Here is a 27,883-nt window from a genome sequence, read left to right on the forward strand (position 1 = left end):
CCATAAAAGTAGGGATAGGGTCCTATTCATGTGTACATGGTGATCCTGTCAGGGTCCTTGGGGAGTATGAGGTCCCTGTACAGCCGGGGAGAAGTCGGACCTCTTCTTTCTTTGTCATAGATTCTGTTTCTGGTTTTTATGGACACATTCTAGCGATACCAGGTTGTTGAGGGTCTCCACTGTGGTTGTCTTTTTGCAGGCTTCGTGTCAGCTTCATCAGGTGGCGACCTCCAGGGTATACTGGGACAGTATCTGATCTATGTTCCTACCTTCACTTATGGTTACAAGCTCTGGGTACTGACCAAAACAATGACATCACATATAAAACAATGAAAATGGGTTTCCTCTGATGGGTAACTGGGCTCTTTCTTAAAGGTAGGGTGAGCAGCTTGATCGACCAGAGTGAATTCGAGTTACTGCTCTGCCACATTCAAAGGAACCAGTTCTTTGGTTCAAGCATCTGACAAAGGCTTCTGCTGGGAGGAGTGTTTTGGGCATGTCCTACCAGTTGGAGGCCCAGAACAGACTCGCAGGAGAGATTACATCTATTGGCTAGCATGAGAACGCCTTCGCGTTCCCCTGGGTAAGCTGGCAGATTGGGCCCAGACTGCTTGGCAAGAAAGAGAGGGAGAGAAATAGAGGGGGAAGGAGACGGTGAGAAAGGGAGGAAGAAAAAAAGAAAAACAAACAAAACACCTGGATCACCTGTATGGAGAAGAAAAAAAACAGAAGAGAAAACAAACAAAAAAGAGCAACATAATAAATACAGCACCATCACAATAAACTAGCTAACAGTAGATAACAGTAGATACTAAATATTAAATGTTATTGTGCAGCATGTAAGATTGACAGCGCACAATGTGCTTTGAGGCAGCAGCCAAGAAAGGTGTAGTTTGTGTCTGTGAACACCCGTGTGTACACCTGTGTGCATACCTGTGTGCATCAGTACGCATGTATTCCAAAAGTTTCTCCACATAATGATCTGCTAGGGAGTGTGGGGAGCCATAGCCCCGTCCCCCAGGGCATGAAGCGGGCATGGAGGAGATCCAGGCCAGACCCAAGGAGGACCACCGGGGGGTAACCGTGCCACCCTCCTGGGAAGAGCTGAGGAGAGGCCCAAACGAGGGGTCACCCAGCAGCCATGGAGCAGAGGCCAGAGTGGGTTACAGTGACGTGCCCGTGGGGTGCCCTGAGGCCTCAGGGCACCCCACCCCAGACCCTGGAGATGTAACCCTTCTCTCTGGGGTGGAGGCAAGCAGACCGCCCCCTTATCTGCAGTAGCAGGGAGGCTCTGCATCCCAGATTCAATGTTTATTCTGTCAATTTATAGTTTAAAGTCACCGAGTGTCAGACGCTGGTCCCACCTTTCATGGTGACATCACCAAAGACAGCCCCGCCTACCTCAGAGCCTCCCCTGTCATGTATTGATCGTGATGATTATGACACCAAGCGTAACGAAGAATGTAAAAGTCTACGACCAGAATGTTTAAATACTTTCTAATTATTAATGAATATAATATTATTATATTAATAATATAATGAATATAATGAATATTATATTCATTATTAATGAATATATTATATATATTTTTTTTTTCCAGTGCAGAGGAATGGCAACAAAAGGAAAGACTTCACTGAGTGAAAAAGGATGAAGATCCAATGCAGCTGGTTTCAGGAGATAATGAAAAAGCCTGAACACCTTCTCTACAAAAACAGGGTGAGTTTAATGTTGTGATTGATTAAGTCTTTGAAGATTTGTGTGTTACTTTAATTATAAAGTACTTATATTTTAACTGAACTTACAGCTCCACCTTCAATACTGTCATCCCACACAAACTCACTCACAAGCTGTTAACACTCGGCCTGCACCCCACCCTCTGTGACTGGCTACATGACTTTTTGACTGGCAGGCCCCAGACCGTCAGGATCGGCAACAGGACTTCAGCCCGCATTAGGAAACAGACATCTGAGGGGTGTACCTGGCATACGGGCTCCTCCAGGTGATTTCCCCAGATGTACATGTGAGTCAGAGTCGAGCTGGATTTCTCAGCCTGAGCCAACAACAGCAGACCCTCTGATGTGATGTTGTTTCCGCACACAGACAGCCTTGCACAGAGCGCAGGTTGGTGACAACAGGTCAAGATTAAAGGATTAAAAAAGGATGAAGCTAAAACTGTTTACTTTACAAAGCTTTCTCTGTTTGCTGCTTTGCTCTTCACCTCTCTGGGTCTCTAAAATCTGGATATTTCATATCTGTAGTTTTTAGTAATTATAATAATGTGGCTATATTTTCTTCTCTAGTGATGTAAACGTTACCAAACTGGATAAAATCTGCTCATTTTTGTTATCAGGGACCTAAAAATCCTTATTATAGGAGAAATTATTCCCACTTCCTGGTGCTTTGATTCTCTAAAGCAGTGGTGGGGACCTCCACAGACTTGCAGCTACAGCAAGTTTTTATTTTTCGATAAATCACAGAGTGATGGAGCTGTAAAGGCAGGTTTCATCACAGCAGAGGATTTCATTTAATGTGCATTCTTTAGGTTTATATCTGCAACCAGAACTACTCAGACTGCATTGTGAGGCGGCTGTGCACGACCTGCATTTATGTTAAATTAAAGTACTTCATGCGAGCGTGATTTCCCTGTGCGGATATGAATGAAACGCTGTACTGGTGTCCAGCACTGGGGGCCAGTTCCTGATGTCCATCGTGGCCATGGCCTCTTTGGAGCGCAGCAGCTTACAGATGACGGCGGTGGTCATCACACACGCCGAGTGACTCACCTGCACAATTAGAAAGAGAAAGACAGAAGAAGAAATTAAGCTCCCCTTTTTCCCCAGAGGAGATCAGAAGTCATTCAGAGCCATACGAGTCTGCAATTAGCTGGGAGCGAGAGCTTGAGCCCTGGAGGTCTGACTGAAAGAGAAACCGCATCGGTTTAACAGACAAATTAAGAGTCTCACCTCTGACCTCTTAACAGTGGGCAGGGTGGTGGAGATGTTCTGAGGGTGAGGCGGTCCTGTGTGGTCTGAGCTCTCCACTGCAAACCTCGGACAGGAACAGAAACTGCAAGACAGACATAAACACTTCTTTTACACACACTTTGATGGCCTAACCTCTGTGTTTTTTACATTCATGTGTTTACGTGTGATGTACATGACTATTGTGCATCTGGCTCAGTGTTTGATATTGTAAAGCAAAGTCAATAACAGCAAAAATTTAATATTTTACTTTTTATTTCTGTCGCCCTCCTGCATCAATCCCAGAATCACCCACACCCTTTACCACATTTGCTTACTTTAGAGACTCCAGACACCAGGAAGTGGGAGAAATTTCTCTTATAATAAGATACGGTAATCTTTCTGACAATAGGTGAGATTGCTTTTAAATATGGAAACGGGGATAGTCACAAGAAGTTTGAGAGGCACAACTCAGACAGAAGAGCAGACAGAGAAAAGCCATGTGGATAGGAGCTACTCTCCCGAGCTAAGGTTAGCCACAGAGGGCATGGATGCAGACGAGCCCAGCCTCCTGAACATCCCGAAAGAGCTTCGTGACTTTAGGAAACACAACAACAAACAATATGCACATATTAGACGAGGGTTAAGAAGAGTTGATGCTAGAATGGAAGAAGCAGAGGGGCGATTCGACGAGACTGAGACGGTGCTACAGTTGTTTATTTTATTCATAAACTTCACTATTTCATTAATTATTTCATGGTTTCTTTGCATCTTCATCTGTAGCAGCGGTCTCCAACCTTTTTTGCGCCACGGACCGGTTTATGCCCGACAATATTTTCACGGACCGGCCTTTAAGGTGTCACGGATAAATACAACAAAATAAAACTAGTACCGGTACCGAAAAAAAGAAGATTTATTCATAACACATGTGAAAAGACCCAGGAAAACCGAGTTAACGACCAAAACGATAACAAAATAACGCTGGAAACCGATAAAAACCTTGAAAACCATACATTTCACACCTGAGACTCTACTCTCGCGGCCCGGTACCAAACGACTCACGGACCGGTACTGGTCCGAGGCCCGGGGGTTGGGGACCGCTGATCTGTAGCACTTACACATCGGTGTATGTTCCTTGTGTTTGCTTACATTAAAATACCAGCACTAATGACCAGAGCATACAAATGCAGCTTTTCATATTTGACAATATATTTTGAAAGCACAAGACAAATCACAAACAGTTTTCAATGTAGGTTTGGTTTTTTATTTTGTTTTATTTTTCAGTTCTTGATTTGATGGTGATGTGATGCTATATTACATGTTTTTAAGATTCAGCTGAATTTAATATTTGTAATATAGCATCGAATCACAACCGTCTCCTCAAGTTGCTTTATACTGTAAGATAGAGACCCTACAGTAGCAGCAAGAAAACCCCAAATATTAATAATCCCTTATGAGCAAGCACTTGGCGACAGTGGGGAGGAAAAACTACCTGTAACAGGCAGAAACCTCCGGCAGAACCAGGCTCAGAAGGGACGGCCATCTGCCTCGGCCGGTGGGGGGTGATGGTAACGATAATACGAGGAGACACGATGAAGAATATTTCTCAGTCTAATTAAAGTCGAATGAAATAGTTTTAAAATAAAATATACCTCAGATGTTAACTCTGAGGCCAGACTGCTTTAAGATTTTAAAAGAGGTATTTGAAAAAAATCAAGATGACAATTTAGTCATCAGTACTGCCTTTAAAGCAGCAGCTGAACGGCTTCTTCAAAGCTTTTAACACTGCTGAAAAAACCTGGCAAGTTTGGATTTCTTTGGAGGATTCACGAAGCCACCAAGATTCTTTCTTATGATCTTCCTAATAATGTTGTCAAAAGATGAATCTTCTGACAACATTACATCGAAGAGCTTGTCTGCAGATCCAAACTCCTTGATAAGACCTTCAGCTGTGGCCTTGACTAATTCAACCCTGTTAATTTTAAGAATTTCCAGGTTTTCTGTGCATCTCACTTCAGAAAGTACCAAATCTGTCAGATGGTTGATAGCCAAGTCTAATTTCTTTGGATCCAGAAGATTTCTGGTATTTTTGTGCAAATTTTGTGCGATTCTTGTGGCTAGAAGAGTACTAAATTGATTGGCAATGAGCTTAGCGTGAATTGACACTGATGTTTCTGACAGCTCTTCCTCTGGGTTTTCAGAGGTTGCTGGCTGACTTTGACCCTCTGTGGGGTCAGTGTCAGAGACTGATGCCTGATCACTGCTTGTATTTGAAACCAGGTCCGGGTCTTCTGCACTCACACAAACTGGCTGATTGGTGAGATCAGTAACTGGACTTGACTGTGATGTAAACAGTCTGTCGCTTGTTTCACCAGCATCTGCTCCAATCATAACTTCTTCCTTTGATGGGGTCAGCACTCTTACTATATCTTCCACGGCACCAGAAATTTTGTCATTTATAATAGTTTGGGTTAAAGTTTCATTCTCCAACCAGAAAAGAAGGTTTTGTAAGAACCTTTCCACTGAATCTTCTATGAGCACATAGGCCACATCAGGAGCAGAGGGTACATTACAGTTACCCTGTGAAGTCTTAGAGAAGTCAGACTCTGAGAGACTTTTACCCATTTGCATCGTGGGGGCTAAATATGTTGACTCGACATGGTCGTACACTTTATCTGTCAACACCATTGAAAACATCTTGATTTCCTTACTTGTCAGGTCAAGGTGTCCTGCCGAGAATAATTTACTAAACAGCCTATTCATAAGTGGCATAAATTGACTGAAGTTGAGCGGAGAAGAACTTTTAACTGTGGTTTCTAAGGTTGGTGATTTTCTGGGAACTTCTGAGGGATTCATGTGTTCACTTTTCCTGGAGTCAGCTCTTTCACTCTCAGGGGAGGTTGCCTGTTGTCTCTGAAAGGTCAAAAATCCTTTGCTTTTCTTCAAATGATCTTTCAGCTCACTGTTCATTTTTTCAAATTCTATTTTAGCAAACCTGAAGAAGTGTTGTTTTACTTCATCTGGTTTTATAATTAGGGCGCATGATGCAAAAAAGTCTTTCACCTTTTTGATCACCAGGTCCACGTCAAAAGCAGGCTTGGGTGAGCTACACTTCTCACTTAATGTGATATCTTCTGCATCAGGATACTGAATGTTTGCAATTAACACATTTACAATGTCAACTGCAGCTTTATCTGCATGATCTTCATCATGTAAATAATTCAGATTGTTGAGGATTGTTTCAACATCCCTTTGAGCTTTCTCCTCAGCTTCTTTAATTGTTCCCATCTCAGAGAGCTTGGATTCAAGACTCTCATCACTTGAACTAAAGGAAGTGGGTAAAGCCCCCCTCATGCACAGGCCGCTCAGCTTACCTTTATATTTCTTCAGACATGAGAAAGCATGAGAAACCATGCATCTGAGGTTTTTTATGTTTGTTATTTTTCTGGTGACATAAATAGAATCCGGGTTTTCTGGGACTAGAACCCAACCCGAGTTGACTTTATTTGAGATCTCCTCCTCAATCATCTGTGTCAGCGCCACAGCGCTTTCACACTCCTCATGGGTGACATGAAGAGCAGCAGCAAAGCTGGTTGAGAGAGAGTCTCCCAATACGGGGCTTATTTTTGTCACGGCTATCCTAAGGTATGTCTGGGATGCATCATTTAATTGGTCCTGACCTCCTAGAAGTAACGTTTTTATGGTGCTTGCACTAACTGACTGAATGACATCAGTAATCATATCAGCCAGTGCTACTTGGACATCAGAGTCCCAGATCCCATTTTCTATCAAGCGCCACTGTAATCCAGAGAGCCTATCGAAACACCCGCTGATAGCAGGTGAAATCGCCTCTGAAGTAATGCGGGTAGGGATTCTAATATTGAATAAAGACATTGTCAATGACTTAGTTTCGCTACAATTACTTTGGAAATCCGTTTTCAGAAAGCTTTCAGAAAGGGAAGATCGCGGTCTGTACATTTAACGCACGACAACTAAAATGCAAAATGCAAGATTCAGGTCCCGCTGTTTCACCCCTATTTATAGACTCGAGTGGAGGTCACGTGCTGCAAGATCAAAGGCACGTACTGTGACATCAAAGCAGAAAGGAACTGAGCTGTGTGACGTCATGCCGCGAGCGTTCACCTACATGCACGTGCACACGTGAGCGATCACTAATAAATCACAGACGCATCAACGTCGGTGTTGTCAAACTTTCAATCATACCTGCAGCCAGTTCTTTGAAGCTCTCAAATGGGTTGAATGGCGGCTGTTTTCCACCATCATCGCAGAGCATTCCTCCAGCAGGTCCAACGCCTGATTCAACAAAACCCGCGACTCCGGCAGCTGTGCTCCGAAGCAGTTTGCTAATGTGATGCTAACTAGCTAATGTGATGCTAACTAGCTAAAGAATCCTAACAGGTACTTAAAAAACAAAGGGGACGAAGGAGGAGGAGGAGAAGTGGAGACAGCGACCTGACTGACTGGTTCATCTGAGGCTCTCAGTGGTTCCCTGTCTCAGCGAGATTCACAACACTTCTTGCAACAAACTCCCGTAACCATGGTTACAGGAGGACGCTCTGTTTGTGGCAGTCATTATCACAGTATGACTCACAAAGAGACGTTAATAAATATTAATTCATGCAATTTAAACACATTTTTTATTTTACTAATGAGGTGTATAATGGTTTAATATGGCACGACACCCTCGCTGATGTTGATGCCTAGGAATCTGAAGCAGCTGACTCTCCACCTCTGCTACTGCTGCTCTCCTGTAACCCAAGATGAGCTCCTTGGTTTTGTTGATGTTAAGCACCAGGTTGTTGTCACGGCACCGTGATGTCACGCCCCTCACCTCTGTCCTGCATGACGTCTCATCTCCATCAGAAATGCATTCAATGAGAAGATTAGACTTTATTGATCGACGGCAGGAAAATTTGTGTGTTACCTCAGCTCAGGTAGAGATAGCAGAAGAAAATCCAAAAATCCAAATAAAATATAAACAACTACAAAATAAATAAGATAATACACTATATACAACAGTAGCATACACAGTATGTGACTATGGATAGAGTGTTGTGGAAATGCAAGAAATACATTTAATTATTCTTACATTACTATTACTATTTAAGCAATAGATATCTAAAAGTATCTATAAGTATAGACATGTACTTGCACACACATCTACACACTAAATATACACATGTATACATATACATACACATATACCTGCACACCAGGTAAATGTCCAGTGACTCATGACAGCGTGATTGAGGAGTTATAGAGTCTAACTGCTGTTGGGATCAATGATCTGTGAAAGCGCTCCTTCCTGCAGTGAGGCTGTTTTGGTCTCTGACAAGGATCTGCTCAGCTCACAGACTCATGCAGAGGATGATGTGGGTTGTTCGTGATGGATGTCAGCTTTACTAGCATTTTTAGCACACGATCAAAGTTTCTGTGGATGCTTGAAAAATCTTGAAGAACGTTGAATTCACTGAAGGTTTTAAAAATAATGCTGTAATCAGTTTCGTTACAGTTGCAGTGTTGTCTTCTGCTACTGTAGGCCACAGCAGCAGACGACAACACAGGTTGAGTAAGTGGGAGTGGGTGTTTTCAGACACAGAAGAACAACTTTAGATTAATCAAATAAAAATGTATTCAGTCAGCTTTCCAAATGTGAATGTTTCAGTTGTCTGTGAGTAGGAACTCAACTCTAATAAACTATAAGTTTATTTAACTATAAAAATAGTATGCTTGTTTGCAAAACGTGATGTGCTTCTGCATCTTCACAGAGTTTCTCTCAGTTTGTGGTCGAGAGTCCTCCAAATGTAAGCATCGAACCAGAGCTAGAATTTGGCTGCTTAATCTTTATTTCACTTCCTGGATGCTGTTTCTGTTTTCCATCAGGGTCGTTCTCATGCTTTCTATTCTGATGTAAAGTAACTGGAGGAAAGCAGCTCCCCAGAACAACGATTTGTCTCCAGACATTGGCCACCTCCACCATAGCAGATAACCAGGAGTGCTCCAAGGATCAGGAAACACTGGGGACTTGAAAAAAATGCAAAAATTATTTCAGATTAAAGTTAATATAAAACGTCAAACACTGTGTGCTTCCTAGTCAGTGAGATTTAAATTTGATCCCTCTTTGTTTATTGTATGTTGTATGTTTATTATTAAATAAACATGCACAATTAGAAAGAGAAAGACAGAAGAAGAAATTAAGCTCCCCTTTTTCCCCAGAGGAGATCAGAAGTCAGCCAGAGCCATACGAGTCTGCAATTAGCTGGGAGCGAGAGCTTGAGCCCTGGAGGTCTGACTGAAAGAGAAACCGCATCGGTTTAACAGACAAATTAAGAGTCTGACCTCTTAACAGTGGACAGGGTGGTGGAGATGTTCTGAGGGTGAGGCGGTCCTGTGTGGTCTGAGCTCTCCACTGCAAACCTCGGACAGGAACAGAAACTGCAAGACAGACATAAACACTTCTTTTACACACACTTTGATGGCCTAACCTCTGTGTTTTTTACATTCATGTGTTTACGTGTGATGTACATGACTATTGTGCATCTGGCTCAGTGTTTGATATTGTAAAGCAAAGTCAATAACAGCAAAAATTTAATATTTTACTTTTTATTTCTGTCGCCCTCCTGCATCAATCCCAGAATCACCCACACCCTTTACCACATTTGCTTACTTTAGAGACTCCAGACACCAGGAAGTGGGAGAAATTTCTCTTATAATAAGATACGGTAATCTTTCTGACAATAGGTGAGATTGCTTTTAAATATGGAAACGGGGATAGTCACAAGAAGTTTGAGAGGCACAACTCAGACAGAAGAGCAGACAGAGAAAAGCCATGTGGATAGGAGCTACTCTCCCGAGCTAAGGTTAGCCACAGAGGGCATGGATGCAGACGAGCCCAGCCTCCTGAACATCCCGAAAGAGCTTCGTGACTTTAGGAAACACAACAACAAACAATATGCACATATTAGACGAGGGTTAAGAAGAGTTGATGCTAGAATGGAAGAAGCAGAGGGGCGATTCGACGAGACTGAGACGGTGCTACAGTTGTTTATTTTATTCATAAACTTCACTATTTCATTAATTATTTCATGGTTTCTTTGCATCTTCATCTGTAGCAGCGGTCTCCAACCTTTTTTGCGCCACGGACCGGTTTATGCCCGACAATATTTTCACGGACCGGCCTTTAAGGTGTCACGGATAAATACAACAAAATAAAACTAGTACCGGTACCGAAAAAAAGAAGATTTATTCATAACACATGTGAAAAGACCCAGGAAAACCGAGTTAACGACCAAAACGATAACAAAATAACGCTGGAAACCGATAAAAACCTTGAAAACCATACATTTCACACCTGAGACTCTACTCTCGCGGCCCGGTACCAAACGACTCACGGACCGGTACTGGTCCGAGGCCCGGGGGTTGGGGACCGCTGATCTGTAGCACTTACACATCGGTGTATGTTCCTTGTGTTTGCTTACATTAAAATACCAGCACTAATGACCAGAGCATACAAATGCAGCTTTTCATATTTGACAATATATTTTGAAAGCACAAGACAAATCACAAACAGTTTTCAATGTAGGTTTGGTTTTTTATTTTGTTTTATTTTTCAGTTCTTGATTTGATGGTGATGTGATGCTATATTACATGTTTTTAAGATTCAGCTGAATTTAATATTTGTAATATAGCATCGAATCACAACCGTCTCCTCAAGTTGCTTTATACTGTAAGATAGAGACCCTACAGTAGCAGCAAGAAAACCCCAAATATTAATAATCCCTTATGAGCAAGCACTTGGCGACAGTGGGGAGGAAAAACTACCTGTAACAGGCAGAAACCTCCGGCAGAACCAGGCTCAGAAGGGACGGCCATCTGCCTCGGCCGGTGGGGGGTGATGGTAACGATAATACGAGGAGACACGATGAAGAATATTTCTCAGTCTAATTAAAGTCGAATGAAATAGTTTTAAAATAAAATATACCTCAGATGTTAACTCTGAGGCCAGACTGCTTTAAGATTTTAAAAGAGGTATTTGAAAAAAATCAAGATGACAATTTAGTCATCAGTACTGCCTTTAAAGCAGCAGCTGAACGGCTTCTTCAAAGCTTTTAACACTGCTGAAAAAAACCTGGCAAGTTTGGATTTCTTTGGAGGATTCACGAAGCCACCGAGATTCATTGCTATGTGCATCAGAATAGTGTCGTCAAAAGATGAATCTTCTGATATCATTACATTGAAGAACTTGTCTGCAGATCCAAACTCCTCGATAAGGCCTTTAGCTGTGGCCTTGACTAATTTATTCATGTTATTATTAAGAATTTTTAGGTATTCGGTGCATCTATCTTCAGAAAGTACCAAATCTGTCAGATGGTTGACAACTAAGTCTATTTTTCCTCGATCCAGAAGATTTCTGGCATTTTTGTGCAATTTGTGTTTTATTCTCATGACCAGAGAAACGCTAAATTGATTTGAAATTAGCCAATCATCAGGTGACACTGATGTTTCTGACAGTTCTTCCTCTGGGTTTTCAGAGGCTGCTGGCTGACTTTGACCCTCTGTGGGTCCAGAGTGAGACACTAATGCCTGATCACCAATATTCATTGCTAGGTGCTTCAGAATAGTGTCGTCAAAAGATGAATCTTCTGACAACATTACATCGAAGAACTTGTCTGCAGATCCAAACTCCTTGATAAGACCTTCAGCTGTGGCCTTGACTAATTCAACCCTGTTCATTTTAAGAATTTCCAGGGATTCGGTGCATCTCATTTCAGAAAGTACCAAATCTGTCAGATGGTTGATAACTAACTCTAATTTTTCTGGGTCCAGAAGATTTCTGGTATTTTTTTGCAAATTTTGTGCGATTCTTGTGGCTAGAAGAGTACTAAATTGATTGGCAACAAGTTTAGCATGAATTGACACTGATGTTTCTGACAGCTCTTCCTCTGGGTTTTCAGAGGTTGCTGGCTGACTTTGACCCTCTGTGGGTTCAGAGTGAGACACTAATGTCTGATCACCAATATTCATTGCTAGGTGCTTCAGAATAGTGTCGTCAAAAGATGAATCTTCTGATATTACATCGAAGAACTTGTCTGCAGATCCAAACTCCTTGATAAGACCTTCAGCTGTGGCCTTGACTAATTCAACCCTGTTAATTTTAAGAATTTCCAGGGATTCGGTGCATCTCACTTCAGAAAGTACCAAATCTATCAGATGGTTTATAGCCAAGTCTAATTTTTTTGGATCCAGAAGATTTCTGGTATTTTTGTGCAATTTTTGTGCGATTCTTGTGGCTAGAAGAGTACTAAATTGATTGGCAACAAGTTTAGCATGAATTGACACTGATGTTTCTGACAGCTCTTCCTCTGGGTTTTCAGAGGTTGCTGGCTGACTTTGACCCTCTGTGGGTTCAGAGTGAGACACTAATGCCTGATCACCAATATTCATTGCTAGGTGCTTCAGAATAGTGTCGTCAAAAGATGAATCTTCTGACAACATTACATCGAAGAGCTTGTCTGCAGATCCAAACTCCTTGATAAGACCTTCAGCTGTGGCCTTGACTAATTCAACCCTGTTCATTTTAAGAATTTCCAGGGATTCGGTGCATCTCATTTCAGAAAGTACCAAATCTGTCAGATGGTTGATAACTAACTCTAATTTTTCTGGATCCAGAAGATTTCTGGTATTTTTTTGCAAATTTTGTGCGATTCTTGTGGCTAGAAGAGTACTAAATTGATTGGCAATGAGCTTAGCATGAATTGACACTGATGTTTCTGACAGCTCTTCCTCTGGGTTTTCAGAGGCTGCTGGCTGACTTTGACCCTCTGTGGGTTCAGAGTGAGACACTAATGCCTGATCACCAATATTCATTGCTAGGTGCTTCAGAATAGTGTCGTCAAAAGATGAATCTTCTGACAACATTACATCGAAGAACTTGTCTGCAGATCCAAACTCCTTGATAAGACCTTCAGCTGTGGCCTTGACTAATTCAACCCTGTTCATTTTAAGAATTTCCAGGTTTTCTGTGCATCTCACTTCAGAAAGTACCAAATCTGTCAGATGGTTGATAGCCAAGTCTAATTTTTTTGGATCCAGAAGATTTCTGGTATTTTTGTGCAAATTTTGTGCGATTCTTGTGGCTAGAAGAGTACTAAATTGATTGGCAATGAGCTTAGCGTGAATTGACACTGATGTTTCTGACAGCTCTTCCTCTGGGTTTTCAGAGGTTGCTGGCTGACTTTGACCCTCTGTGGGGTCAGTGTCAGAGACTGATGCCTGATCACTGCTTGTATTTGAAACCAGGTCCGGGTCTTCTGCACTCACACAAACTGGCTGATTGGTGAGATCAGTAACTGGACTTGACTGTGATGTAAACAGTCTGTCGCTTGTTTCACCAGCATCTGCTCCAATCATAACTTCTTCCTTTGATGGGGTCAGCACTCTTACTATATCTTCCACGGCACCAGAAATTTTGTCATTTATAATAGTTTGGGTTAAAGTTTCATTCTCCAACCAGAAAAGAAGGTTTTGTAAGAACCTTTCCACTGAATCTTCTACGAGCACATATGGCACCTCAGGAGCAGAGGGTACATTACAGTTACCCTGTGAAGTCTTAGAGAAGTCAGACTCTGAGAGACTTTTACCCATTTGCATCGTGGGGGCTGGATATGTTGACTCGACATGGTCGTACACATTTTCTGTCAACTCCCTTGAAAACATCTTGATTTCCTTACTTGTCAGGTCAAGGTGTCCTGCCGAGAATAATTTACTAAACAGCCTATTCATAAGTGGCATAAATTGACTGAAGTTGAGCGGAGAAGAACTTTTAACTGTGGTTTCTAAGGTTGGTGATTTTCTGGGAACTTCTGAGGGATTCATGTGTTCGCTTTTCCTGGAGTCAGCTCTTTCACTCTCAGGGGAGGTTGCCTGTTGTCTCTGAAAGGTCAAAAATCCTTTGCTTTTCTTCAAATGATCTTTCAGCTCACTGTTCATTTTTTCAAATTCTATTTTAGCAAACCTGAAGAAGTGTTGTTTTACTTCATCTGGTTTTATAATTAGGGCGCATGATGCAAAAAAGTCTTTCACCTTTTTGATCACCAGGTCCACGTCAAAAGCAGGCTTGGGTGAGCTACACTTCTCACTTAATGTGATATCTTCTGCATCAGGATACTGAATGTTTGCAATTAACACATTTACAATGTCAACTGCAGCTTTATCTGCATGATCTTCATCATGTAAATAATTCAGATTGTTGAGGATTGTTTCAACATCACTTTGAGCTTTCTCCTCAGCTTCTGCAACCTCATCACTTTCTTTTTCCTCCACAGGTTGCAGTTCTATGTGACAGTCCTGGTCATCTTTACTTATCTCTCTGTCTGTACTCCACCTCATGAGAGCCATACTTATTTCTTTAATTGTTCCCATCTCAGAGAGCTTGGATTCAAGACTCTCATCACTTGAACTAAAGGAAGTGGGTAAAGCCCCCCTCATGCACAGGCCGCTCAGCTTACCTTTATATTTCTTCAGACATGAGAAAGCATGAGAAACCATGCATCTGAGGTTTTTTATGTTTGTTATTTTTCTGGTGACATAAATAGAATCCGGGTTTTCTGGGACTAGAACCCAACCCGAGTTGACTTTATTTGAGATCTCCTCCTCAATCATCTGTGTCAGCGCCACAGCGCTTTCACACTCCTCATGGGTGACATGAAGAGCAGCAGCAAAGCTGGTTGAGAGAGAGTCTCCCAATACGGGGCTTATTTTTGTCACGGCTATCCTAAGGTATGTCTGGGATGCATCATTTAATTGGTCCTGACCTCCTAGAAGTAACGTTTTTATGGTGCTTGCACTAACTGACTGAATGACATCAGTAATCATATCAGCCAGTGCTACTTGGACATCAGAGTCCCAGATCCCATTTTCTATCAAGCGCCACTGTAATCCAGAGAGCCTATCGAAACACCCGCTGATAGCAGGTGAAAAAGGCTCTGAATTAATGCGGGTAGGGGTTCTAACACTGGATACAGACATTGTCAATGACCTAATTTCGCTACAATTACTTTGGAAATCCGTTTTCAGAAAGCTTTCAGAAAGGGAAGATCGCGGTCTGTACATTTAACGCACGACAACTAAAATGCAAAATGCAAGATTCAGGTCCCGCTGTTTCACCCCTATTTATAGACTCGAGTGGAGGTCACGTGCTGCAAGATCAAAGGCACGTACTGTGACATCAAAGCAGAAAGGAACTGAGCTGTGTGACGTCATGCCGCGAGCGTTCACCTACATGCACGTGCACACGTGAGCGATCACTAATAAATCACAGACGCATCAACGTCGGTGTTGTCAAACTTTCAATCATACCTGCAGCCAGTTCTTTGAAGCTCTCAAATGGGTTGAATGGCGGCTGTTTTCCACCATCATCGCAGAGCATTCCTCCAGCAGGTCCAACGCCTGATTCAACAAAACCCGCGACTCCGGCAGCTGTGCTCCGAAGCAGTTTGCTAATGTGATGCTAACTAGCTAATGTGATGCTAACTAGCTAAAGAATCCTAACAGGTACTTAAAAAACAAAGGGGACGAAGGAGGAGGAGGAGAAGTGGAGACAGCGACCTGACTGACTGGTTCATCTGAGGCTCTCAGTGGTTCCCTGTCTCAGCGAGATTCACAACACTTCTTGCAACAAACTCCCGTAACCATGGTTACAGGAGGACGCTCTGTTTGTGGCAGTCATTATCACAGTATGACTCACAAAGAGACGTTAATAAATATTAATTCATGCAATTTAAACACATTTTTTATTTTACTAATGAGGTGTATAATGGTTTAATATGGCACGACACCCTCGCTGATGTTGATGCCTAGGAATCTGAAGCAGCTGACTCTCCACCTCTGCTACTGCTGCTCTCCTGTAACCCAAGATGAGCTCCTTGGTTTTGTTGATGTTAAGCACCAGGTTGTTGTCACGGCACCGTGATGTCACGCCCCTCACCTCTGTCCTGCATGACGTCTCATCTCCATCAGAAATGCATTCAATGAGAAGATTAGACTTTATTGATCGACGGCAGGAAAATTTGTGTGTTACCTCAGCTCAGGTAGAGATAGCAGAAGAAAATCCAAAAATCCAAATAAAATATAAACAACTACAAAATAAATAAGATAATACACTATATACAACAGTAGCATACACAGTATGTGACTATGGATAGAGTGTTGTGGAAATGCAAGAAATACATTTAATTATTCTTACATTACTATTACTATTTAAGCAATAGATATCTAAAAGTATCTATAAGTATAGACATGTACTTGCACACACATCTACACACTAAATATACACATGTATACATATACATACACATATACCTGCACACCAGGTAAATGTCCAGTGACTCATGACAGCGTGATTGAGGAGTTATAGAGTCTAACTGCTGTTGGGATCAATGATCTGTGAAAGCGCTCCTTCCTGCAGTGAGGCTGTTTTGGTCTCTGACAAGGATCTGCTCAGCTCACAGACTCATGCAGAGGATGATGTGGGTTGTTCGTGATGGATGTCAGCTTTACTAGCATTTTTAGCACACGATCAAAGTTTCTGTGGATGCTTGAAAAATCTTGAAGAACGTTGAATTCACTGAAGGTTTTAAAAATAATGCTGTAATCAGTTTCGTTACAGTTGCAGTGTTGTCTTCTGCTACTGTAGGCCACAGCAGCAGACGACAACACAGGTTGAGTAAGTGGGAGTGGGTGTTTTCAGACACAGAAGAACAACTTTAGATTAATCAAATAAAAATGTATTCAGTCAGCTTTCCAAATGTGAATGTTTCAGTTGTCTGTGAGTAGGAACTCAACTCTAATAAACTATAAGTTTAGTTAACTATAAAAATAGTATGCTTGTTTGCAAAACGTGATGTGCTTCTGCATCTTCACAGAGTTTCTCTCAGTTTGTGGTCGAGAGTCCTCCAAATGTAAGCATCGAACCAGAGCTAGAATTTGGCTGCTTAATCTTTATTTCACTTCCTGGATGCTGTTTCTGTTTTCCATCAGGGTCGTTCTCATGCTTTCTATTCTGATGTAAAGTAACTGGAGGAAAGCAGCTCCCCAGAACAACGATTTGTCTCCAGACATTGGCCACCTCCACCATAGCAGATAACCAGGAGTGCTCCAAGGATCAGGAAACACTGGGGACTTGAAAAAAATGCAAAAATTATTTCAGATTAAAGTTAATATAAAACGTCAAACACTGTGTGCTTCCTAGTCAGTGAGATTTAAATTTGATCCCTCTTTGTTTATTGTATGTTGTATGTTTATTATTAAATAAACATGCACAATTAGAAAGAGAAAGACAGAAGAAGAAATTAAGCTCCCCTTTTTCCCCAGAGGAGATCAGAAGTCATTCAGAGCCATACGAGTCTGCAATTAGCTGGGAGCGAGAGCTTGAGCCCTGGAGGTCTGACTGAAAGAGAAACCGCATCGGTTTAACAGACAAATTAAGAGTCTGACCTCTTAACAGTGGACAGGGTGGTGGAGATGTTCTGAGGGTGAGGCGGTCCTGTGTGGTCTGAGCTCTCCACTGCAAACCTCGGACAGGAACAGAAACTGCAAGACAGACATAAACACTTCTTTTACACACACTTTGATGGCCTAACCTCTGTGTTTTTTACATTCATGTGTTTACGTGTGATGTACATGACTATTGTGCATCTGGCTCAGTGTTTGATATTGTAAAGCAAAGTCAATAACAGCAAAAATTTAATATTTTACTTTTTATTTCTGTCGCCCTCCTGCATCAATCCCAGAATCACCCACACCCTTTACCACATTTGCTTACTTTAGAGACTCCAGACACCAGGAAGTGGGAGAAATTTCTCTTATAATAAGATACGGTAATCTTTCTGACAATAGGTGAGATTGCTTTTAAATATGGAAACGGGGATAGTCACAAGAAGTTTGAGAGGCACAACTCAGACAGAAGAGCAGACAGAGAAAAGCCATGTGGATAGGAGCTACTCTCCCGAGCTAAGGTTAGCCACAGAGGGCATGGATGCAGACGAGCCCAGCCTCCTGAACATCCCGAAAGAGCTTCGTGACTTTAGGAAACACAACAACAAACAATATGCACATATTAGACGAGGGTTAAGAAGAGTTGATGCTAGAATGGAAGAAGCAGAGGGGCGATTCGACGAGACTGAGACGGTGCTACAGTTGTTTATTTTATTCATAAACTTCACTATTTCATTAATTATTTCATGGTTTCTTTGCATCTTCATCTGTAGCAGCGGTCTCCAACCTTTTTTGCGCCACGGACCGGTTTATGCCCGACAATATTTTCACGGACCGGCCTTTAAGGTGTCACGGATAAATACAACAAAATAAAACTAGTACCGGTACCGAAAAAAAGAAGATTTATTCATAACACATGTGAAAAGACCCAGGAAAACCGAGTTAACGACCAAAACGATAACAAAATAACGCTGGAAACCGATAAAAACCTTGAAAACCATACATTTCACACCTGAGACTCTACTCTCGCGGCCCGGTACCAAACGACTCACGGACCGGTACTGGTCCGAGGCCCGGGGGTTGGGGACCGCTGATCTGTAGCACTTACACATCGGTGTATGTTCCTTGTGTTTGCTTACATTAAAATACCAGCACTAATGACCAGAGCATACAAATGCAGCTTTTCATATTTGACAATATATTTTGAAAGCACAAGACAAATCACAAACAGTTTTCAATGTAGGTTTGGTTTTTTATTTTGTTTTATTTTTCAGTTCTTGATTTGATGGTGATGTGATGCTATATTACATGTTTTTAAGATTCAGCTGAATTTAATATTTGTAATATAGCATCGAATCACAACCGTCTCCTCAAGTTGCTTTATACTGTAAGATAGAGACCCTACAGTAGCAGCAAGAAAACCCCAAATATTAATAATCCCTTATGAGCAAGCACTTGGCGACAGTGGGGAGGAAAAACTACCTGTAACAGGCAGAAACCTCCGGCAGAACCAGGCTCAGAAGGGACGGCCATCTGCCTCGGCCGGTGGGGGGTGATGGTAACGATAATACGAGGAGACACGATGAAGAATATTTCTCAGTCTAATTAAAGTCGAATGAAATAGTTTTAAAATAAAATATACCTCAGATGTTAACTCTGAGGCCAGACTGCTTTAAGATTTTAAAAGAGGTATTTGAAAAAAATCAAGATGACAATTTAGTCATCAGTACTGCCTTTAAAGCAGCAGCTGAACGGCTTCTTCAAAGCTTTTAACACTGCTGAAAAAACCTGGCAAGTTTGGATTTCTTTGGAGGATTCACGAAGCCACCAAGATTCTTTCTTATGATCTTCCTAATAATGTTGTCAAAAGATGAATCTTCTGACAACATTACATCGAAGAGCTTGTCTGCAGATCCAAACTCCTTGATAAGACCTTCAGCTGTGGCCTTGACTAATTCAACCCTGTTCATTTTAAGAATTTCCAGGTTTTCTGTGCATCTCACTTCAGAAAGTACCAAATCTGTCAGATGGTTGATAGCCAAGTCTAATTTCTTTGGATCCAGAAGATTTCTGGTATTTTTGTGCAAATTGTGTTTTATTCTCATGACCAGAGAAACGCTAAATTGATTTGAAATTAGCCAATCATCAGGTGACACTGATGTTTCTGACAGTTCTTCCTCTGGGTTTTCAGAGGTTGCTGGCTGACTTTGACCCTCTGTGGGTCCAGAGTGAGACACTAATGCCTGATCACCAATATTCATTGCTAGGTGCTTCAGAATAGTGTCGTCAAAAGATGAATCTTCTGACAACATTACATCGAAGAACTTGTCTGCAGATCCAAACTCCTTGATAAGACCTTCAGCTGTGGCCTTGACTAATTCAACCCTGTTCATTTTAAGAATTTCCAGGGATTCGGTGCATCTCATTTCAGAAAGTACCAAATCTGTCAGATGGTTGATAACTAACTCTAATTTTTCTGGGTCCAGAAGATTTCTGGTATTTTTTTGCAAATTTTGTGCGATTCTTGTGGCTAGAAGAGTACTAAATTGATTGGCAATGAGCTTAGCATGAATTGACACTGATGTTTCTGACAGCTCTTCCTCTGGGTTTTCAGAGGTTGCTGGCTGACTTTGACCCTCTGTGGGTTCAGAGTGAGACACTAATGCCTGATCACCAATATTCATTGCTAGGTGCTTCAGAATAGTGTCGTCAAAAGATGAATCTTCTGATATTACATCGAAGAACTTGTCTGCAGATCCAAACTCCTTGATAAGACCTTCAGCTGTGGCCTTGACTAATTCAACCCTGTTCATTTTAAGAATTTCCAGGGATTCGGTGCATCTCACTTCAGAAAGTACCAAATCTATCAGATGGTTTATAGCCAAGTCTAATTTTTTTGGATCCAGAAGATTTCTGGTATTTTTGTGCAAATTTTGTGCGATTCTTGTGGCTAGAAGAGTACTAAATTGATTGGCAACAAGTTTAGCATGAATTGACACTGATGTTTCTGACAGCTCTTCCTCTGGGTTTTCAGAGGTTGCTGGCTGACTTTGACCCTCTGTGGGTTCAGAGTGAGACACTAATGCCTGATCACCAATATTCATTGCTAGGTGCTTCAGAATAGTGTCGTCAAAAGATGAATCTTCTGACAACATTACATCGAAGAGCTTGTCTGCAGATCCAAACTCCTTGATAAGACCTTCAGCTGTGGCCTTGACTAATTCAACCCTGTTCATTTTAAGAATTTCCAGGGATTCGGTGCATCTCATTTCAGAAAGTACCAAATCTGTCAGATGGTTGATAACTAACTCTAATTTTTCTGGATCCAGAAGATTTCTGGTATTTTTTTGCAAATTTTGTGCGATTCTTGTGGCTAGAAGAGTACTAAATTGATTGGCAATGAGCTTAGCATGAATTGACACTGATGTTTCTGACAGCTCTTCCTCTGGGTTTTCAGAGGCTGCTGGCTGACTTTGACCCTCTGTGGGTTCAGAGTGAGACACTAATGCCTGATCACCAATATTCATTGCTAGGTGCTTCAGAATAGTGTCGTCAAAAGATGAATCTTCTGACAACATTACATCGAAGAACTTGTCTGCAGATCCAAACTCCTTGATAAGACCTTCAGCTGTGGCCTTGACTAATTCAACCCTGTTAATTTTAAGAATTTCCAGGTTTTCTGTGCATCTCACTTCAGAAAGTACCAAATCTGTCAGATGGTTGATAGCCAAGTCTAATTTTTTTGGATCCAGAAGATTTCTGGTATTTTTGTGCAAATTTTGTGCGATTCTTGTGGCTAGAAGAGTACTAAATTGATTGGCAATGAGCTTAGCGTGAATTGACACTGATGTTTCTGACAGCTCTTCCTCTGGGTTTTCAGAGGTTGCTGGCTGACTTTGACCCTCTGTGGGTTCAGAGTGAGACACTAATGCCTGATCACCAATATTCATTGCTAGGTGCTTCAGAATAGTGTCGTCAAAAGATGAATCTTCTGACAACATTACATCGAAGAGCTTGTCTGCAGATCCAAACTCCTTGATAAGACCTTCAGCTGTGGCCTTGACTAATTCAACCCTGTTCATTTTAAGAATTTCCAGGTTTTCTGTGCATCTCACTTCAGAAAGTACCAAATCTGTCAGATGGTTGATAGCCAAGTCTAATTTTTTTGGATCCAGAAGATTTCTGGTATTTTTGTGCAAATTTTGTGCGATTCTTGTGGCTAGAAGAGTACTAAATTGATTGGCAATGAGCTTAGCGTGAATTGACACTGATGTTTCTGACAGCTCTTCCTCTGGGTTTTCAGAGGTTGCTGGCTGACTTTGACCCTCTGTGGGGTCAGTGTCAGAGACTGATGCCTGATCACTGCTTGTATTTGAAACCAGGTCCGGGTCTTCTGCACTCACACAAACTGGCTGATTGGTGAGATCAGTAACTGGACTTGACTGTGATGTAAACAGTCTGTCGCTTGTTTCACCAGCATCTGCTCCAATCATAACTTCTTCCTTTGATGGGGTCAGCACTCTTACTATATCTTCCACGGCACCAGAAATTTTGTCATTTATAATAGTTTGGGTTAAAGTTTCATTCTCCAACCAGAAAAGAAGGTTTTGTAAGAACCTTTCCACTGAATCTTCTACGAGCACATATGGCACCTCAGGAGCAGAGGGTACATTACAGTTACCCTGTGAAGTCTTAGAGAAGTCAGACTCTGAGAGACTTTTACCCATTTGCATCGTGGGGGCTGGATATGTTGACTCGACATGGTCGTACACATTTTCTGTCAACTCCCTTGAAAACATCTTGATTTCCTTACTTGTCAGGTCAAGGTGTCCTGCCGAGAATAATTTACTAAACAGCCTATTCATAAGTGGCATAAATTGACTGAAGTTGAGCGGAGAAGAACTTTTAACTGTGGTTTCTAAGGTTGGTGATTTTCTGGGAACTTCTGAGGGATTCATGTGTTCGCTTTTCCTGGAGTCAGCTCTTTCACTCTCAGGGGAGGTTGCCTGTTGTCTCTGAAAGGTCAAAAATCCTTTGCTTTTCTTCAAATGATCTTTCAGCTCACTGTTCATTTTTTCAAATTCTATTTTAGCAAACCTGAAGAAGTGTTGTTTTACTTCATCTGGTTTTATAATTAGGGCGCATGATGCAAAAAAGTCTTTCACCTTTTTGATCACCAGGTCCACGTCAAAAGCAGGCTTGGGTGAGCTACACTTCTCACTTAATGTGATATCTTCTGCATCAGGATACTGAATGTTTGCAATTAACACATTTACAATGTCAACTGCAGCTTTATCTGCATGATCTTCATCATGTAAATAATTCAGATTGTTGAGGATTGTTTCAACATCACTTTGAGCTTTCTCCTCAGCTTCTGCAACCTCATCACTTTCTTTTTCCTCCACAGGTTGCAGTTCTATGTGACAGTCCTGGTCATCTTTACTTATCTCTCTGTCTGTACTCCACCTCATGAGAGCCATACTTATTTCTTTAATTGTTCCCATCTCAGAGAGCTTGGATTCAAGACTCTCATCACTTGAACTAAAGGAAGTGGGTAAAGCCCCCCTCATGCACAGGCCGCTCAGCTTACCTTTATATTTCTTCAGACATGAGAAAGCATGAGAAACCATGCATCTGAGGTTTTTTATGTTTGTTATTTTTCTGGTGACATAAATAGAATCCGGGTTTTCTGGGACTAGAACCCAACCCGAGTTGACTTTATTTGAGATCTCCTCCTCAATCATCTGTGTCAGCGCCACAGCGCTTTCACACTCCTCATGGGTGACATGAAGAGCAGCAGCAAAGCTGGTTGAGAGAGAGTCTCCCAATACGGGGCTTATTTTTGTCACGGCTATCCTAAGGTATGTCTGGGATGCATCATTTAATTGGTCCTGACCTCCTAGAAGTAACGTTTTTATGGTGCTTGCACTAACTGACTGAATGACATCAGTAATCATATCAGCCAGTGCTACTTGGACATCAGAGTCCCAGATCCCATTTTCTATCAAGCGCCACTGTAATCCAGAGAGCCTATCGAAACACCCGCTGATAGCAGGTGAAAAAGGCTCTGAATTAATGCGGGTAGGGGTTCTAACACTGGATACAGACATTGTCAATGACCTAATTTCGCTACAATTACTTTGGAAATCCGTTTTCAGAAAGCTTTCAGAAAGGGAAGATCGCGGTCTGTACATTTAACGCACGACAACTAAAATGCAAAATGCAAGATTCAGGTCCCGCTGTTTCACCCCTATTTATAGACTCGAGTGGAGGTCACGTGCTGCAAGATCAAAGGCACGTACTGTGACATCAAAGCAGAAAGGAACTGAGCTGTGTGACGTCATGCCGCGAGCGTTCACCTACATGCACGTGCACACGTGAGCGATCACTAACGGTGTGTTCACACCGAACGCGATGGACGCGAATAGAGCGTCAGGTTTACATGTAAAGTCAATGGAAAGGCGCGATGACGCGCGTTTGCGGGTCCCGCGAAAATTCGGAAGCAGATTTGCGTCGCGAAAACGCCAAAACGCGTGAAACGCGCGTCAGTGTAGCGCGTCTGGCGCGTTTGACGCGCGAATAAAACCACGCGCGTGAGTTTTTGTGTTGCATTTTGTGCATACGCGCGTTTCGCGTCTACCGCTCGAGTTGGAAAAATCTGAACTCCAGCGTCAAATCGCGCCGCGACAACCAATCAGGAGCCTGGTGACGTGGCTGTTACCTAGGTCAAAGGGGCAGATCCAGCCAAAGCCTTTCATACTTCAATGGAGGGGAAGGCTAATCAATGCGGTAGCAAACAACTCGGAGCTGTACAACACCAGCTGCTTTCAGTACCGAGACAGGAATAAAAAGGACCGAGCTTGGAGAAAGATATGTGAAGAGATCGGGCAACCTGGTAAGTTCATTCATTTCTCTTTTGAAAGTTTTCACTGACCCGGGGAAGCCGCACAAAAGCTAGCAAGCCACCGCTATTTTCCCACTGACGTACAAATACCGTTCTGCTTTTATGCATGTTGTCATTTAGGAATATATTTTATTGTTTATTAATAAACAGCACACAGTGGTCCCGCTGTTCATCCGTCACTGCTTTGCTTTTTCGCTGATTTTTTATTGCACAGTACAGCATTGCATTCTGCAGCCTGATTGACAAATCTCCTGCGCTTGCCAAATTTATCACGTTTGGTTTTGATAACCATCGCGTCCAATAGAAAAAACAGCACAAAAACACCCATAACTATGAGCCTCATTCGGAAATAGACACCTGCACCGTGAGGGAAAAAGGCGCACGAAAGTGGCGGGCAGATGAAGACAAACCGCGGCATAATAATACTTTTACGTTTTGCAATCTACAAAGGTTTGCACTTTGAGAATCAATTGTGAGAACTGTGACCAGGGGCTAGTTATTCTGAGAACCCCTGCAATAAATGAGGGACCACTGTCTACTCTACGATTATTATATCCAACCTGTTAACATTTAATACTGTATTGATAGAACCAACTGATTCTGCAGCAGAGCATCCCCAGTCCCTGAGCTCCTGCTGCTGCACCCACAGATATGTACAGCAAGCACTGATACCTTTTTAGTCGGTGGGATTCCCTTGTGATCACCTTTACTAAATATCTACAACCAATCTGATTATATCCTGTTATTGTTTTTTTTCAATGTTGAAATTAAAATCTAGTAGCAGCCTTCTAATTTCTTTGTGTTTTGTGCTGTTTTACAGGCCCACAGGGGAGGACAGCTCCGAGGCAGATGAGGGACGGGTCCCAGGACGGTCCATCGGCGGTGGAGCTGGCCATCCTGGAGTCCCTGAAGAGGCCACACCAGTCTCCAATGGAGCATTTCCTCCTCAGCCTTGTTCCTGCTCTGGAGAGCAGCTGGTCCTTTTTATTCCTGTCTCTCTGTAAATTCTTATATTTTATATATTTATGTTTAATGTTTTTCTGTGTGAGAATTTTAATATTATTTCAAATAAATGTTTATAATGACTAATGTCTACTAGTTCTACTACACAGCAAATGTTGGCACACGACTTGACACATGTAGAATTTATTTCATATTATACTAATGACAAAATATACTGATACAGTGGGATGCAGAAGTTTGGGCAACCTTGTTAATAGACATTATTTTCCTGTATAAATCGTTGGTTGTTACAATAAAAAATGTCAGTTAAATATCATACAGGAGACACACACAGTGATATTTGAGAAGTGAAAAGAAGTTTACTGGATTTACAGAAAGTGTGCAATAATTGTTTAAACAAAATCAAGCAGGTGCATCAATTTGGGCACCACAAAAAAGAAATGAAATGAATATTTAGTGTATATCAATGTGTGTGTCTCCTATATGATATATGGGGTGCCTTTGTCTGGACGTGCTTCCCATCCAGAGCTGCACAGCACAGAGGGAAGTTCCAGCGCTCCTGGAATCCCTCTGTGATGGACCGCCAGTCTCCAGGTGAAGGCACAGCCATGAAGTCGTCCACTAGACAGTCCCAGATGGACGTCGCTGCCTGGGGGGTGATCTGGCTCACCGTGGACACACCGACTCTGAAACTGAACGCGATGGTCCTGAAGGAGTCCCCGGTGACAAGGAACCTGGACAAAATTGTTCAAAATCAGTATTATGTGTACTGCAGTTACAAAATACATTATTCAAATTCCAAAATACTTTTGTGATGTCAGATATAAATCACAAAACTTAAATCTTACATAAAACATTTTGTAATTATAAGGATAATTACAAAATGTATATTAGATAATATCTAAAACAGTTGTGTTTTATTTTAACTTTAACATATCATAATTTGATTGGTAGCAACTTTCACAACTACAGTGAGCCAATCACTCATAATTCCTAAACATGTCAATCAGGTAGGAATGAAGTAAAACATTAATAGAAATAAAGAGTTGACATGTAGCCCTTTCCTTGCTTAAATCATTAATATTTTTGAAAAATTAATCTGTGATAAGACAGCTTATCAAGATAGAACCATGTAACTAAAGATGAACCAAACTGTTCACAGTTTTATCTAACTCTGTTTCAATAAAGGCTGTGACCCCTGCTATAGAGTCTGACAGCTGCAGGGATTATATACAAATATTCAACTATCCCAGAATTAAACCAGGTCTAAATAAAAAGGAGTGAGTATCACTACAAAGGTTAACTCAGTGGTCCTAATGCTACAGTTTGATAGCAGCAAACACCGAGCGCATACATTGATGTGACACCACAGCCATGCTATCATGCAAACACTGATAACAGCATAAATCGAATTAAATCGGGACTTGATGAGAGCTTCTGAGTATCACTAGAAATATTATAAAGAGTCGTCTCTGTACCACAGTTTGCTTTCAGTAAACACCGACAGCATTCACTGTTAGCATAGCACATCCATGTTAGCAGTGTATAACTGGATGGATTAGCATATTAGCACAGATATCAATAAAGGACTACCTTATTAAATAGTTTTACTAACCTCAGGCAGACGGACAGGCGCTCTGCAGGTGGGATTGAGCGCCTGTAGTTGGTGTCTAGGCGGGCGATGCTGGGACCGACGAGGGAAAGCAGGTCCTCAAACTGGCCGACGGTGATAGCGCTGGAATCGGCCGTCATCCAGGCGCAGCTCCTGGAGCAAGTGGTGAAACTCACCAAACTGCTCATGCCTCTGGAGGACCTGATGGACCCAGGTACGGCGAGGACGTCTTTTACGCTGCTGCTCTGCTCTCCACAGTACATAGAGAAGGGAGACTCTCTCTTCAAGCGCTAGCTCGATAGCTGCCATCTTGCAAAGATACCGGTCTGGCACAACTCCCTCCCACATTCCTCCCACATTTCCGGTTCACGCGCGTCAAAATATCATATTTTGACGCGCGATGGATTTTTCTTGGACACGCGTTGAGACGCGAATGTGCACGCGTCAAATTAGGGGCGTTTGGGGCGTTTTATTCGCGTCCATCGCGTTCGGTGTGAACACACCGTAATAAATCACAGACGCATCAACGTCGGTGTTGTCAAACTTTCAATCATACCTGCAGCCAGTTCTTTGAAGCTCTCAAATGGGTTGAATGGCGGCTGTTTTCCACCATCATCGCAGAGCATTCCTCCAGCAGGTCCAACGCCTGATTCAACAAAACCCGCGACTCCGGCAGCTGTGCTCCGAAGCAGTTTGCTAATGTGATGCTAACTAGCTAATGTGATGCTAACTAGCTAAAGAATACTTAAAAAACAAAGGGGACGAAGGAGGAGGAGGAGAAGTGGAGACAGCGACCTGACTGACTGGTTCATCTGAGGCTCTCAGTGGTTCCCTGTCTCAGCGAGATTCACAACACTTCTTGCAACAAACTCCCGTAACCATGGTTACAGGAGGACGCTCTGTTTGTGGCAGTCATTATCACAGTATGA

The 27,883-nt window shown here is 42.1% G+C and overlaps 1 protein-coding gene and 1 long non-coding RNA gene across 2 annotated transcripts; both read right to left on the reverse strand.

Annotated features, from left to right (window-relative positions):
- Window positions 1-72: 72 nt before the first annotated feature.
- On the reverse strand, window positions 73-27,879 carry LOC146662630 (uncharacterized). The gene is made up of 7 exons (XR_014913159.1): window positions 27,511-27,879; window positions 17,476-17,571; window positions 15,340-17,160; window positions 9,322-9,417; window positions 7,186-9,006; window positions 2,965-3,067; window positions 73-2,784 (listed from the first exon to the last, which is right to left on the reverse strand). It is a non-coding gene; the product is annotated as an uncharacterized LOC146662630 (long non-coding RNA).
- On the reverse strand, window positions 25,510-27,374 carry LOC146662631 (uncharacterized). The gene is made up of 2 exons (XM_085417583.1): window positions 26,958-27,374; window positions 25,510-26,076 (listed from the first exon to the last, which is right to left on the reverse strand). Exons 1-2 carry the CDS (start codon window positions 27,215-27,217, stop codon window positions 25,806-25,808), a joined length of 531 nt encoding a protein of 176 aa, XP_085273709.1. The 5' UTR covers window positions 27,218-27,374; the 3' UTR covers window positions 25,510-25,805.
- Window positions 27,880-27,883: the final 4 nt, after the last annotated feature.

This window comes from Rhamphochromis longiceps, linkage group LG9, assembly GCF_057381845.1.
Source record: "Rhamphochromis longiceps isolate RC_006_pf linkage group LG9, R_longiceps_female_GT1.1, whole genome shotgun sequence".
Taxonomy (NCBI): domain Eukaryota; kingdom Metazoa; phylum Chordata; class Actinopteri; order Cichliformes; family Cichlidae; genus Rhamphochromis; species Rhamphochromis longiceps.

Coding starts and splice junctions, on each gene's coding strand:
- LOC146662631 (XM_085417583.1), bottom strand. CDS start 27,217: ATGTACTGTGGAGAGCAGAGCAGCAGCGTAAAAGACGTCCTCGCCGTA. Junction 26,077..26,957: donor CGCCTGTCCGTCTGCCTGAG/GTTAGTAAAACT, acceptor AATTTTGTCCAG/GTTCCTTGTCACCGGGGACT.